At 44.6% G+C, this 15,266-nt stretch overlaps 1 protein-coding gene across 6 annotated transcripts in view; it reads right to left on the bottom strand.

The window, feature by feature from the left end:
- Positions 1–15,266, bottom strand: part of CCSER1 (coiled-coil serine rich protein 1) — a 741,428-nt gene that overhangs the window by 599,396 nt on the left and 126,766 nt on the right. For all 6 annotated transcript variants that reach the window (XM_081924900.1, XM_081924899.1, XM_081924901.1 and 3 more), the window contains 2 exons: positions 11,654–13,040; positions 9,855–10,042 (listed from right to left, as the gene is read on the bottom strand). In XM_081924900.1, coding sequence (XP_081781026.1) covers positions 9,855–10,042; positions 11,654–12,998 — 1,533 coding nt within the window. In that variant the 5' untranslated portion in view covers positions 12,999–13,040. The remainder of the gene's footprint in view (positions 1–9,854; positions 10,043–11,653; positions 13,041–15,266) is intronic.

The raw sequence follows: 15,266 nt of genomic DNA, 5'->3' as shown, positions 1-15,266 counted from the left end.
ATGCCAGCGAAAATTAGCCAATTAGCATGCTTCTTGCCATGCTTACGGCTCCTGGTCAAGCACAGAGTTCTACTCCCAACTTCTGCTTTCCGTTGTCTGCACAAATGATGCACAATGATGCACAATCTGACCTTTTCCCCAGTTCTGACAGAACAGGGAGTTTTGGAGTTTTTGTGGTTTGGCCCTTCCTGTTCTTGTGGATTATTTTAGCCTGCATTTGAGGGGGATTTTGTACCAGTGTCTCTGATTCATGTCTTCCCCTTTGTTCAGGGTACAAGGATGTTTTTAGGGGAAAGGTCGGTTCTAAAGTTGCTCTTCCGACAAATGTTGGAAATGCAATGAGACTGAAGGTACTTTCTACCACCTTTGGTGGACCTGCCCAAAGATTAAAGCCTTTTGGGAAATGATCTATAATGAAATTAAGAAAGTCCTTAAGTGGACTTTTCCTAAGAAACCAGAGGCTTTTCTCCTGGGTATGGTTGGCCAATTGGTGCCAAGGAAGGACAGGACGTTTTTTATGTATGCCACCACAGCAGCAAGAATCCTTCTGGCAAAGTATTGGAAGACACAAGAACTACCCACTCTGGAAGAATGGCAGACGAAGGTGATTGACTACATGGGACTGGCAGAGATGACCGGCAGAATCCGTGACCAGGGGAAAGAGACAGTGGAAGAAGATTGGAAGAAATTTAAGATATACCTTAAAAATTGTTGTAAAATTGAGGAGTGTTAAGATGTCAAGGAATAAGAAATAGAGAATTGCAGCTGTAATTAATAAGTTAAAGAAAAAAGAATCTAATGAAAGTGAATTAAATAATTAGTTAACTGGAGGAGTTGCTAAAGAAATGTAAAACAAGGATGCAGCAAAAGGGAGGTATGGGGAAGTCGAGGAAGTAAGGTCTATGAAATAAGATTATGAAATTATACATGTTTATATGTTTGTATGTCTCTGTTTTGTTCATTGTTTGTTTTAATTATGTGTTTGGAAAACAAATAAAAATTTATTTTTTTAAAAAAAGTTGCTCTTCCAAGCAGTTTGCAGTTAGCTAAGGCAAAAGCTTTCCTTTGATTCAAAATGGATTATAAAAATACTGTAAGCCCTGATTATGTGTGAGCATATGCGAATATATTGATGACTGATAACTGATTATATGAAGAGCCTAAGGGTAGCCTTTCTTTCCTTGCCTCAAAACTGCTTACTGTTCAGAACATCTTTGACCTGGTGCTTGAAGCAGCCTTTCTTTCATTCTAGACTACTGAGCCACCAAATTCGGTGCCAATTAGTTTGGCACGAGAAAGCACCCAACTCTTATCTGACATTTTCATCTGATCCTAGGAAGGCAACCAAAGCAGTGAACCGCTGTTTGGTGGCTGTGAAGGTCAGGATGGGCAGAACAAGCTGTTGGGTGGACTGACTGATTTCGGTTTGTTGTACAAAATGTTCTGGTTTTCGCCCCTCCTGAAAGTTCAGGTTCATAGCTTGGGGATACTCCTTGACGTGGTGCTCTTATTAGATGTGCAGGTAGCTAGTGTGGTGAGGACATGTACCCCAGTTTAGTTGGCTCACCTACTAGTTGGTTCACCTACTATGATGAAGTCTAACATAAGGACATAAGGAAAGCCTACTGGATCAGGCCAATTGTTCATCTGGTCCAGCATCCTGTTCTCACAGCGGCCAACCAGATGACTGGGGGGAACCCACAAGGAGGATTCAAGCACAAGAGCACTATTGTGGTTTCCAGCAACTGGTATTCAGAAGCATTGCTGCCTCCAACTGCAGAGGCAGATCACAGCCATCATAGTTAGCAGCCATCAATAGCCTTCTGCCACTTTGCTTCCAGACCCAGTTCAAGGTGTTGATGTTAACCACTTAATGATGTTAACACACTTAATGTGTTAAGCACTTAATGGCTGGGAACAGCATATCTTGGGTTCCACCTTCTTCCACATAAGCCTCCCCACATGCCATCTGAGGTCTGGATTACACATCCCTCAACTCTGTGAGGCCTGCTTGATAGTCACCATATCTAGGGTCTTTTCTGTACTGGTGCCTACTTTGTGGGATGCTTTGCCAATAAGCTGCAAATCTCCCTCACACTTTTAGGTGACTGCTTAGAGAGGCCTTAGGCTGAATATTTCCTCTATCTGGAATTTTGATGTTTTAATTCTGATCGATGTTTTGTAATTGTTATTGTGCCAGTCTTGGTGTTTTGCAAATATTTTGATTTGGCTGAATTGTGGATTGCATTATATTGTGGTTTCTGACAGGATATATATAAAGGTAAAGGTACCCCTGCCCATACGGGCCAGTCTTGACAGACTCTGGGGTTGTGCGCCCATCTCACTTAAGAGGCCAGGGGCCAGCGCTGTCCGGAGACACTTCCGGGTCACATGGCCAGTGTGACATCGCTGCTCTGGCGAGCCAGAGCTGCACACGGAAACGCCGTTTACCTTCCCGCTGGTAAGCGGTCCCTATTTATCTACTTGCACCCGGAGGTGCTTTCGAACTGCTAGGTTGGCAGGCGCTGGGACCGAGCAGCGGGAGCGCACCCCGCAGCAGGGATTCGAACCGCCGACCTTTCGATCAGCAAGTCCTAGGCGCTGAGGCTTTAACCCACAGCGCCACCTGTGTCCCTACAGGATATATATACACACACATATATATGCATACACACACACAAATAAGCTCATAAATCTTCCCAGAAAAAAGTATTCTGAGAAGTATTTTTTACTAAATAACATGAGTTGTTTATATGTTGTGTGAAGCCCTTTGGGGGAGCTGGGCTCTACATTTAGTAGGCATAGAGAAAGACAGTGGTGAGGTGGTACAAAATTTTCTCTGAAATTACATTACCTTCTCTATCCCTACCCCACCCCTTTTCCTTTTGAATGATTCTTTAAAATCTATCTCTGGTAATGAGATCAATTTGCCTCACCTGTCAGATCTGTCCTGCGAAGGGGTGACAGAAACAGCACATCTCTATTCCATTCCAAGGGAAAGCATTTCAGATGTGAATAATGAAAACATAGAAGGTATATATGCCATTATGCACACCATAGCAAAATCAGATTGCTTCCTGCAGAAGCCACCGTCAGGTTTTATTGCAAACAGTGCATATATTACCAGCTGGTGGGAAAATGGCTCTCAGACTTCCCTGTTGGATAAAATATTAACCTGCTCAATGTTAGCTTGTTGCACTTGCAAAATCTGCTGAGAATTTGGTAGATTTCTTTTGCCTCTCAGTTCTAGAAATCTGGTCTGCCTCAGTGGCCCTTCTACAAACTGTTTTCTCTAATTCTTTTGGTCTGCTGTGTCCATCCAAATTACACACCTGTAAAGAATACAGAAAGGTGGCCAGCAAAACATATTCTACTTCCTGACAAACTATACTTATGTAACTTCCCTTCTGGATATTATTCTTTCTGAATACTGTCTCTCTTCATCTCCAATTGCCTGCTACTTTTTTGTTTGTTTTTGACAGGGAAAAACTGACTTGCTAAGCCAAACCCACCCAACTCTAACCATGGCAGAGAATCACCATCAGCTTTTATGCTGGTGTGGATTTCCATGGTGTGGTTATAAGCAGCCTGAACAGTAGCGCGCCGTAGTTGTGTAAGCAGAAACTGATGATTCCCCTTACTCAGATGGCATTAAGGATATTGTTAGGAGAATCTGATTATTCAGACTGTATTAAGAATATGTCAAGAATGTTTGTACAGGGAAAACTGAGTTAGCATGATAGATAGTAGGCACTCTGTTCTTCTGGCTGAATCAACCACCCAGTTCTGATACTGCAGGCATGCTTTCCCTCTGAGAACATGACTTCATTTCTCTGCATGTGTAAAGCTAATTTAGAGGTAATTTATAGGCCTGTGGACTCCACTTTTGTGAGTTCTCCAGCGGCCACTGTTCGACCAAGTAAAGTCACTTCAAACATCACAGTGGTATGCTTACTGAGGAAATCCACTACAGCTGCATAAATTGTACTAATAACTTATACACCTCTTCTGGGTTAAAAGAACCAATTGATTATGAGCAAAGCGTATGTGTCAACAGTACCATCGGCAATGCCCAAATGAATTCTCTTGATTATTCTCATGGATGGGTTGGATTGTGATTCCTTTCAGGAACAAAACCGCCAGTGTGTGCAACTCTCATTGAGGCCTTGGCAGAAGCTGAAAACAGGACTGGATAGCTCAGTTGATTAGAGCATGGTGCTGATAACGCCATGGTTGCAGGTTCGATCCCTTCTATAATTCTATGACTACACAGCTAATGAAACATAAAACACTACGTTTAATCTGAAGTAGAGATGGAATTGTGCTGAAATCCTCAACCTAGGAAGCAGTCTTCTACCCAGTCAGACCATATGTCCCTCCAGACCAGGATTTTTCACCCTGACTGGCAGTGTCTCTCTACATTTCCAGGCAGGAGTATTTCCCAGCCCTACCTAAAGATGCCAGAGATTTAACCTGAGTCCATCTGCATTCAAAGCATGTGCTCTCCCACTCCACTCCAGCCCTTCTCCACCACAGGCTTCCTGTTGCAGTTTCAAAACACGCAGAGTACAACCCTTGCATCAAATAATGCCTCCAACCACCTTGAATTTTGTAATGTTCGAAGTGTTGCAGATCTGACTTTTGACAACAACGCTACTCGGCTAGAGGCTCTTGTTTTCCAGAGCGTGCCTTTCAGTGTTAATGCTGCTGGCTGAGTTGACCTTAAAATTAGAAGCGCATAGAACACTCAAGTCCCAGGCCGCTGTTTTGCAGTGTTTTTATGCTAATAACACCTGAAAGTTAGTGCTCCCTGTGCTGAATTAAATAAATGAGGTCCAGAGTGCTGCTTGCCTACAAGCTCTGTGTTGTTCTCAATCAGATAATATACAGCTCAGCCTTTCATAGCAAAGCAACTGTGACAGCTTGCATCCTAACCAGGAACCACAGCACCCTCTCTGAAAGAAAGCAGACTGGCTGCAGGCAGGGAAATGAAGTTATGTTAGGGTGGCCATGTGCCCTCCTTTACAGAAGAGCATCCTCTGATGGAAGGAGCAGAGGGAAAGTCCTCTATTTAAACGTGTTCTTCATTTGAAGGGCTGCAACTTGAGAGCATCTGCCTTGCACACAGAAGGTCTCAAGTTCCATCCCTGACATCTCCAACAAGGGTAGGAAAAACTCCTGCCTGAAACCCTTGAGAGTCACTGCCCGTCAAAGTAGACCAGGGCTTCCCAAACTTAGGTCTCCAGCTGTATTTGGACTACAATTCCCATCATCCCTGGCCACTGGTCCTGCTAGCTAGGGATGATGGGAGTTGTAGTCCAAAAACAGCCACAGCCACACACACACACACACACACACACACACACACAAGTTTGGGAAACCCTGGTGTAGACAATACTGAGCTAGAGGAGCCAACACGCTGGCTCAGTATAAGGCTGCTTCTTATGTTCCTGTGTTGACAGGCTACCCAGTGTCTTGGTGGCAACAGTGGAGCATCTCAGGCTAAATGTGGCCCTGTAAGCTTCTCTGTGCCAACCTAGCAGTTCGAAAGCATGTCAAAGTGCAAGTAGATAAATAGGTACTGCTCCGGCGGGAATAGGTACTGTTTCCGTGCGCTGCTCTGGTTCGCCACATGGCTGGTGGCCACATGACCTGGAAGCTGTACGCCGGCTCCCTCGGCCAATAAAGAGTGATGAGCGCTGCAACCCCAGAGTCGGCCATGACTGGATCTAATGGTCAGGGGTCCCTTTACCTTTACCTAAGCTTCTCTGTCTAGCCCTCAGTGCTCTCCCCCTGCCACCCATCTTCACCAGGCCACACTCCTCATCAGTCCTGCTTTGTACCTTCCAAGTGCTTTAGCTTGGCTGGAATGTGTCCTTGAATTATAATAATGTTGCTTGCTTGACTGGGTGGAGGGAAGGATGGGGGGACGGACCTCTGACTTGTTCACATCTGCATGAATGTACAAGAGGTGATAATTACATCCTTTGCTCTGCCTGCTTTTCACCACTGGCTCTGCCCACCTCTGACATGTTGCTCCTGGAAGGCTGCTCATGAAGGCATGAGGCCCTCAGATTGTCCTCAGATTGCTGTAGGTGGCGGCCATTTCCTCAATTACATTACATTCCTCGATTACATTAAACTAACTTATTTGGCCAAAACAAATATGGCGGCCAGATGGAGCCAGTTGTGTGTTTTTATTTCCTTTTTAAACCTGCAAACCTGTTGATGCCGAGCCTGTACGCTGCCTTTATTTTGAAACATATCCATGCTGGGAGGACCCCGTTAATTACTTCCCTGCTGGATCTGCAAAGCCTGAGCTAAAATAAGTAGCAATCCTTCTCTCCTCAGGTTGTGGAAGCAAACTTGACTCATACCTTCAGATAAATAGACAGATAGAGGAAATAACTGGAATAAAGCTCAAATCCATGTGTGTGGAGAAGCTCATACTGATAACATTTGTGCTTGCCTGGACTAACTAATTCACACACATTTCTCTCCAATGCTGAGGGTGTATAGCTTTCGGTGTCTGAGAGAGATGTGCATTAGAAAATAAGAGTAACATTGACATCTTGTGGAATAGGTAAATTACTGCAGGCATAACCATTTGGAGAGAAGTGGGGAAGAAACTTTTGAAAGCAGGTGTTGTGAAATGCCAACCACCATCCACGTGACATAGTGACCAAAAGCAAACAGGAAGTAAAAGACTCCAATAAATAGATTGAATAATTGGGGAGTGGGAGTGAATGGCATTGGAGAGTATTTCATGGTACCTATGGTCTTTTCTTGCACAGGAGTCATAAATTTATTGCTACAGGGATCTCTCCCACTTCTGAACCATATCTAAGCCAAGCTGCCAAGGCTCCCTGAAGTGTAATAAGACCCACATCCATCAACTTTGACTTTCTGTTTATATATGTAAGTCAGAATTGTTTCATCTGTAACACCGAATTTATGTTTGCTAAAATGTTGGTTCTTGTCTTCTTTTAATTTATTGATTTGTTTTGCAAACTGCTTTCTCCTGCTGGCTCCCCTCCAACCTAAACTCCTTAGTGTAATAAGTGTGTGCTTGTTGTAAACTGCTTTGCGCATGGATCGTTGTGGAAAGGCGGCATAGAAATTGACTCGATTAGTCTCTGGATCTCCTAGCAATAAGCTTAGGTTACGATGGACAACAGACACAGAGGGCTCTATTGCAAACACATACTCTCATTTGAAGCTCGGGTTCCGAGGCTATATACAAAAAGGCTGGCACTCCTGAAGGAATGCTTTAATCGGTTAGACGTTTTAAGAAAGAACACATTAAACACTGTTTCATGTCTTCCCCCATCCAACATTGGTCCCATTTTGCTCTATAGCTTAACATTCTGACAAAACCTGTTATCTTATCAGTCCTTCTGGATCCAGCTATTCCCTCTCCGCTCAAGGCAAAGGGAAGCCATCCCTTACTGCCAGTGACAAGGACAAAACAAAACAAAAAGGATCTTAAAGGGCTCTCTTTCATTTGTGCCTGAAGAGCACTTGCTGAAAAGCTTCCGTAGAACAAAACACCTTCTTCGGAGATACCAAGAACTGGATAACTCCAGCTACTGTATTTATATTTACAAAAATAGCTTTAAAAAAAAAGTAAACATAAATTAAAATAAAGGCAATGCTGCCCTCTTCAGGAAAAACATCGAACTCCATTGCGGGCTAGTTTAATCCTCCTGTTTCTCCCAACTTTCCAAAGGTCTTCAAGTCCATTTTGTATTCAACATTTCCCTCCTGGCTTCAACAAATGCTTCAATGTAGTAAGGTGCTCATGGTGCACACAAGACAAAGTGATGGAATTTGCTTCCACAAGACACGGGGGCTGGCCACGAATTTAAATGGCTCAAACAAACTATTAATAAAATTCATGGAGGGAAAGTCTATCCACAACTACTACTAATGATAGCTGCAGGCAGCCTGCAGGCAGAGTACAAGTGTGCCTCCAAATCATCCTGTTGTCGGGGAGCAATAATGAGAGGTTATTGCGTTCATTCCCTGCCTGTGTGCCTCCCAGAGATGTTGCGCAGTATGAAAAATAGGATGCTGTACTAGATGGATCACTGTTCATATCTAGCTTTAGTTATGTTATTCTATTCTGTTGTTGTTGTTGTTATATTACCCACTATATTCCAATGCCATTCCAGAAAAGATTTTGTACCTCTTGTCAGGCACTGGTCTTAGGGTAACTCACAAGGTCTCTCTTTTTGCCCTAGCTGCAATGGAAATCCAGGAAAGAGCTATTAATGAGATTGCAGTTGGCTGCTTTCAGGGTGCTCTTATTTAACCATAATATTTTTTAAAAAACTAATGTTTTTATCTGTATTAAACTTCACCCTTACAATATGTAAGGTTTATATATGTTACATGTGATTTACGTAGTATCGTTATGGTGCAGGTTTTTATATGGTTCTAGGTGGCAATGTGATTTTGTGCATTATTTTATACTGTTGGTTCTTGCATTGTACCTATTTATCTGATATGTGAATGGCCCATGGCCCAAGCATTAATAAACTACTACTATTGCTACACTGCCCACCATTCACCCTGAGGTCCCTGGGAGAGTTGGAACGTTAAAGCAACTTACAACAACAGAAATAAGGTGGGACCTAAAAATATAACCCCTCAAGTGTCAAAAACATCTTCAGCATTCACCAGAAGCTGTACAGTGATGGTGCCAGATGAGCCACTGTGGGGAAGGAGTGCCACAACTTAGGAGCTGCCACAAAGAAGGCCCTCTCCTCACACACACACACACACACACACACACACACACTGTTTCTGAGTGCAGAGGAGCTACCAGCAGGGTCCCCTCTGCCAATCTTAGCACCCAAGAGGGTCTGTAAGGAAAGTGGCAGTCTTTCAAGTATTTGGTATCTGAGTTGTTTAGTGCCTTGAATTGGGCCTGGAAATTAACTGGGAGCCAGTGCAGCTGGCAGATCTAGAGGGAACCCCAGCTAGTAACCTGACTGCTGCATTTTGAACCCATTGATGTTTCTGTGTTGGTTTCAAGGTAAAGCGTAGAGCGCAGTGCAGTAACGCAAACTGGAAGTTACCAGAGAATGGAGTATCTTGGCCGAGTTGTCTCTGCCCGACAGAGTTGTCTCTTAGCAAACTAGGCAGAGCTGAAAAAACACACGCTCCTAGCCAGCAAGGGTGACAATGTTGAATCCAGGAGCATCCCCAAGTTCTGATCCTGCTCCTTCCAGGGGAGCGCAACCCCTTTCCAAGGTTGGCCACCTTCCCACCTCCCATATGTGAGAAGCCGGAGCATGTAACACCTGTTTGAACTAAGCATGGTTGCACTATTGGCTAGATGGGTCCCTTACTGGCCTTTGAGCCTTGACAAATGTGGCACCTTGTTCAATACCCCAGGCACTTTTCTGTGTGGCACATGTACCTGTTAAAGGAATAAAAAAGACAAATCTGATCTCATGTGGTGTGTTCACCAGCTTCACACTCCTATTCAGGAAATTGGGCAGGAGGTCCACAGACAGAGTCAGGCTCAGAGCTGGAGCAGAGCCAGTTACAGTGGCAAAATCAACTTTGGAGCTGTCAGCATTATAACCTGAACAGATGGCAGCTCAAAACATGCACAGCAAACAAAGACAAAGGGAGTTCACAACCTCCTTACAGATTTCCACTTGTATTTTACGTCTTGTGAAAATTTCATTGGGCGCTACCTGACCCTGCCACTCCTTTGTAAACTTCAACACCACGTGAGCTGTCACTTTCCCCACTTCCCATTTGTCACTAAGAAAAAGAGGGAAAGAAGCAATGATCACCTGAAGAAAATGTCCCCATATGCTAAAGTACTGCAAACCTACCATGCTGTTCATTTTAGATGAGGAAGACCCCGTTCTCTGCTTTCTCAAGCTGTTCATTTCTTCTGGGTTGCCATCCTTTGGTTTCAAGATCATCCAGCTGCTCCCAGCAGTGCCTTCTGAAGAGGATCTCAGGCGTTTTTCTATGAATCTTCCTTCTCGGTATGGGCTAAAACTACTAGCAAGATTCACTGTGGGATGAGGGGGGGAGGGGAGAGATGCAGTCAGCACACATGCCACAAAAGCTATTGAACATTTCTTTAACTCATAGCCATGCTACTCTGAAGTAAGTTAGCTGTGGTAGGTTGAATCTTGACTGAGGCCTACAGCACTGCATTCAGACAAGAAATGTACAGGAATACATGCTGAAGGATTGGGTGAATTGGCCAATTATATAATTCACTTCCTGAGAAGGCAACAAGAAGCAAGAGGGGTTGTACTGGTCCCAGGGTATGACTGCCATCTTGTTGAAGCTAATCAGGTCTGGGTCTTGCCAGTTCCTGCATGGGTGACCCCTAGAAACACCCATGTATGCCTCCTTGGGTTCCATGATGGAAGATAATCAGACGAAAGTCCATCTACTTCTTGTGCAGAAGGTTACAGGTTCAATCCCCAGCTTCCCTGGTCTCTAACCCTGGATAGCTACTGCCATGCAGCTGGTGGATAAGGCAACTTCCTCTGTTTCTCTCTAAGTGATGTATAAATGTAAGAAAATAAAGTATTGCAAAAACCTTTCCCTCCCCGCAGTGAATTTTGTAAAATGCAAGTAAATCAAGCGAATGCTTTAAATTCTACGCATTCATAAAATATGCCTGTATCTTGACAGGAACTGGTGACAAAATGGACTCCAGTGATAATCAGGAGAAAGGGGCAATGCAAACTCAGAGCATCTTACAGACAGAGAAGGAAGAAATGTGCAGTGCAGAAAATGTCCACTCTGGTGAAAGCCATAGGAATAGTAATTTACTTCCCCTCCCATGCTCCTCCTAAGTATTTTGTCTTATTTTGAATGTGCACCCTTTCACACGAGATCAGAGGTGGGGAACCAGCGACCTTCCAGATGGTGCTGGTCTACAATTCCCAGCAGCCGCCTCAACCATTTGCCATGCTGGCTTGGGCTGGCAAGAGCTGAGTCCAACAGCACCTGGAAGGCTACAGGTTCTCCACCCCAGCACTGCACAATAATTTTCTCCATCTGGGCCCTGGGCTGCAAATCAGCCTTTCTATAATACTGATCCACTACTCAGTGCCATTTCAAAAGTGCAGCATGCCAAGTCTTCCAGGGCCATAATAGGTGGTAAAGGTAAAGGGACCCCTGACCATTAGGTCCAGTCATGACCGCCTCTGGGGTTGTGGCGCTCATCTCACTTTATTGGCCGAGGGAGCCGGCGTACAGCTTCCGAGTCATGTGGCCAGCATAACTAAGCCGCTTCTGGCGAACCAGAGCAGCACACGGAAACGCCGTTTACCTTCCCGCTGAAGCGGTACCTATTTATCTACTTGCACTTTGACGTGCTTTCGAACTGCTAGGTTGGCAGGAGCAGGGACTGAGCAACGGGAGCTCACCCCGTCATGAGGATTCGAACCGCCAACATTCTGATCGGCAAGTCCTAGGCTCTGTGGTTTAACCCACAGCCTATAGGTGGAAATTACCATAATTCCTTCATTTGACATTTCTCTAGGAACTTTAGCCCACAGACACCAAAGGCCTAGACGACAGCCCCTAGCTGAATGCCATTTAAATATATTTCAAAACTTCCACCCAGTTATATAGGAGACAACAGAAAAGTTATTATTTGTACCTTTTATTTCATATGCTTGCTGGGCTTGAAAAGGCTGCGGTTCTGAAGACAAAGGAATAATCTTCGACTCAATTACTGGGATGGTTTCTCTAATATGTTCCGGTGCTTTAACTTCTTGTTGGTCTCTGGGTAGTCCCTGTGCTTTGGGGGAACATTCAGTTACTTCCCCCTGGTTTAAGACAAAGTGTTTTAATTGTGCTTCAGCTCCTGAGTTTGCTTCTTCAGGATGGCTGGTCTGTTTAGCAGGAAGCTCTTGCAATAATACTTTTGCATGGTTTTGATTAGAATCTAGGGTTTCAGATATGGCACTATTTTCATTGAGCAGTCCATTTCTGTGACTTCTGGGCGATAGAACAGCACAATGAGGAACACTTTCTGCATGATCCATCTTCCTTAAAAGAACAGGAGGAGGAAGAGGAGGAGGAGTGGCAGCAGCAGCAGCAGTAATGGGATTGAGGAAGATTTGAGAGGTAGAAACATTGCGGGCAAAGGCTTCCCCGTGCAAATTCCCGCAGTTGGGCAGTCCGTCGACCTCCGAGACGGAATCTTCTGTCAGTGCTAGAAACTCGGAAGGCGTCTGGACCGTGGTCAGGTCAGCAGAGAGCAGCGGCGACTGCAAAGAGCTGCCTGCACATTCTATTATGTCAGCAGAACACGGGGAGGAAGACTTCGCCGACACAGGCTCGCTTTCAACACTGGGCTTAATGTCCAACAAGCAAGAAGATGGCTGCACACAGGAAATGGACTGGCTTTGAGGGACTGGCTTTGAAAACCTGTAGTGTGTCGAGAAGGATTTGGGGAGAAGTTTCCTTGAGGAATGTTTAACGGAGGCCCTGCTTTGGTCCTCTGCAAAGCCAGAGTCGTCCCCTTCATTCTTCCCAGACCTTATGCAATTTATGAAGACGTTTTTATTGCTTGAGGGCTCCCTCCCCTTCTCAAAGTCCTCCGTCAAAGACCTGGTGATCTTCTTGCTCCGAGAACTCCCAAAGCCGACCGAATGCCTCCCTCTGTGCTTCACGTGCTCCTCCAAACCGAGCTTTTGCAAAGTGCCGTGGCCAGACTGAGCACCGTTCGAAATGCCCACGTTCTGCCCTGGAGAATCGGCTTTGGGTTCGCTCCCCTTCTTGTGGTGGTGGAAGCTGATGGAAGGCGTGCGGAAGAGGCTCCTGCGCTTGCCAGTGCTACCTGAGCTGGAGTTGGTGCTGGAGGGAGAAGAGCTGTGGACACCAACGGTATTGCTAGAAGTAGGCGAGGAAGGGAGGGAATCGTGCCGCCGGCTAATACTTCTCCTGAATATTGGCAGCCGGGACACAATGATCGAACGCCTCGATCCTGAGTCCCCCATCAGGACCTCAATTCCTTGGCCAGAATCAGCCTATGTTAAAATCTGTATGAGTGGAGAAGAGGAGAGATGTGTTACTGTTGCTTTCAGACTCAGGAAAAAACAGCAAAATTCAGATACAGTGGAACCTCGGAAGCTGAACACCTTGAAACTCGTATGTTTTGGCTCCCAAATGATCAAAAACCAGAAGTTAGTGTTCTGGTTTTCGAACGATTTTCGGAAGCCAAATGTCCGGTGCGGCTTCCAGTTGCGTGCAGAAAGCTCCTGCAGCCAATCGTAAGCCGCGCCTTGGTTCTCGAACTGTTCCAGGAGTCGAACGGACTCCCAGAATGGATTAAATTCAAGAACCAAGGGACGACTGTATTCACATATTACCCCTTGAAAGTATGTCTACAGTTAACGTAGTGTTTCTCAAACTTTGGTCACCAGCTGTTGTTGGACTATAACTCTCATCATCCCTAGCTAGCAGGACCAGTGGTCAGGGATGATGGGGCTTGTAGTCCAACAACAACAGGCAACCCAAGTTTGAGAAACACTGAGTTAACTTTACATATCAGTCAATCAAAAAATGAGTAGCTATCCATGGAGAACTGAATAAGCAATGGAGAGACTCCAGCTTTCTGATTCTCTAGAGTAGCTTTTGCCAACCAGGCTCCCCTCCAAATGCTTCGTGCTGTTTGCCCAGTTGTGTTGGGTGTTGCTGATGGGACCTGTAGTCCAAAACCTCAGCAGGCAGTGCCTGGTTTGCAAAGGCTGTTTTAGAGCCCTTTGCACTTTTTCAACGGGCCTATAGAAGAGAGAACCCATAAGGGAGTTATTGAGGAAACCAGGAAAACTAGGCTCTATAAAGTTAAATGGTGTGCGTCTCTACCTAAGTACTGTAAGTTCATTTTTCATCTCGCCCCTGAGAGCTGCTCCCCAGCCAGCATTAAATTCTAACAAGTACTTCTGAATACAGATTAATCAAACTGATGTTTTGAAAAAGAAAACAAAATATGCAACTAGAAAATCTTCCCAATCTTTCTAATAAAGCAATTTATTTTACAAGGGTTTTTTTTAAATAAAAATAAATAAAACCTGCTTTTCAACTACTCATTCCAAACATACTACCACAATTTGTCATGATATGAAATCCACCTTCAGATAAGGCTTGCTTTATCCCCTGTACAACAGGGCTTTTGCAGCGCACATTTAAATGAACATTTTTTCTTTACATGCTCAAGCTATCTATTTACTCTCTTCGATTGTCTAAACAAACCACAGGTTGATGAGGATGACAGAGCGAAACCACAGGTCAAAGAAAATGACAGAACTATTACCTCAGAATAAATACCCATGTAAACAAACCCAACAATCTTCAAAGTCAATTCTAAATCTGAGAACTAAAGCCAGAAACAAGCTGTATAACATATTGTCTACCAAGCCAAACTTACCACACCAGTCATGTATGGAGGCCACCAGGGCTCAATAAACCTCCTGTTTTTGATACCTCCCTAGGATTGCAAAACTACAGACATTGTCAAGTGAATGATGGGCCACAGTACATGTCTGGTGGGCTGTCTCGACTGGCTGAATAAAAGCTGTGAAGGCCAGCTTTAAAAACATAATATATCTTGCACGACAACACAATCTCCACAGCAGTGAGAGATTTCAGGGTTCCAGGCGCTTACCCAGGGTTCATGTTTCCTTTGGAAATGAAACACAGAGGAGACTGTGGTTTCTTTATGATATATGGTTTGTTTACACATGTATACAACCTGAGCACAGCACTCCAAGAGGGTCCTGCTTCTCCCATAGGCTCAGTCCTGGGTTCAAAGCAGACATCCGACATCTTGCCTGTTGCCCTGCAGCTTGCCTTGTTCTCCCAGTCACACAACTCCTAACTTTGCACTAGGCAGCCACCTAGATTGCTTCTCCATTACATCACCACTTACTGACTGAAAACCTCTTCCTAGAGCACACCGGGCAAACGGCAGTCCTGAAACTCTGCTACTCACCTTTGCTCTTCTACCTGATTCTGAGCTCACCCATTTCCCAGCTGGCACAGATTCTCTGCTTTGTTCATCACCCATCTCCCTGCCCCCCTTTCTTTTCTTTTCTTTTCTTTTCTTTCTTTCTTTCTTTCTTTCTTTCTTTCTTTCTTTCTTTCTTTCTTTCTTTCTTTCTTTCTTTCTTTCTTTCTTTCTTTCTTTCTTTCTTTCTTTCTTTTGCTTAACGACTCTGGCCATTATCAGGCTGGCCTGGACATGGGAAGCTGAGCCCAGCTATTAA

Source organism: Podarcis melisellensis, assembly GCF_964234715.1.
Source record: "Podarcis melisellensis genome assembly, chromosome: 9".
Classification (NCBI taxonomy): Eukaryota; Metazoa; Chordata; class Lepidosauria; order Squamata; family Lacertidae; genus Podarcis; species Podarcis melisellensis.
This window is presented reverse-complemented; position numbering and strand designations above follow the sequence as displayed.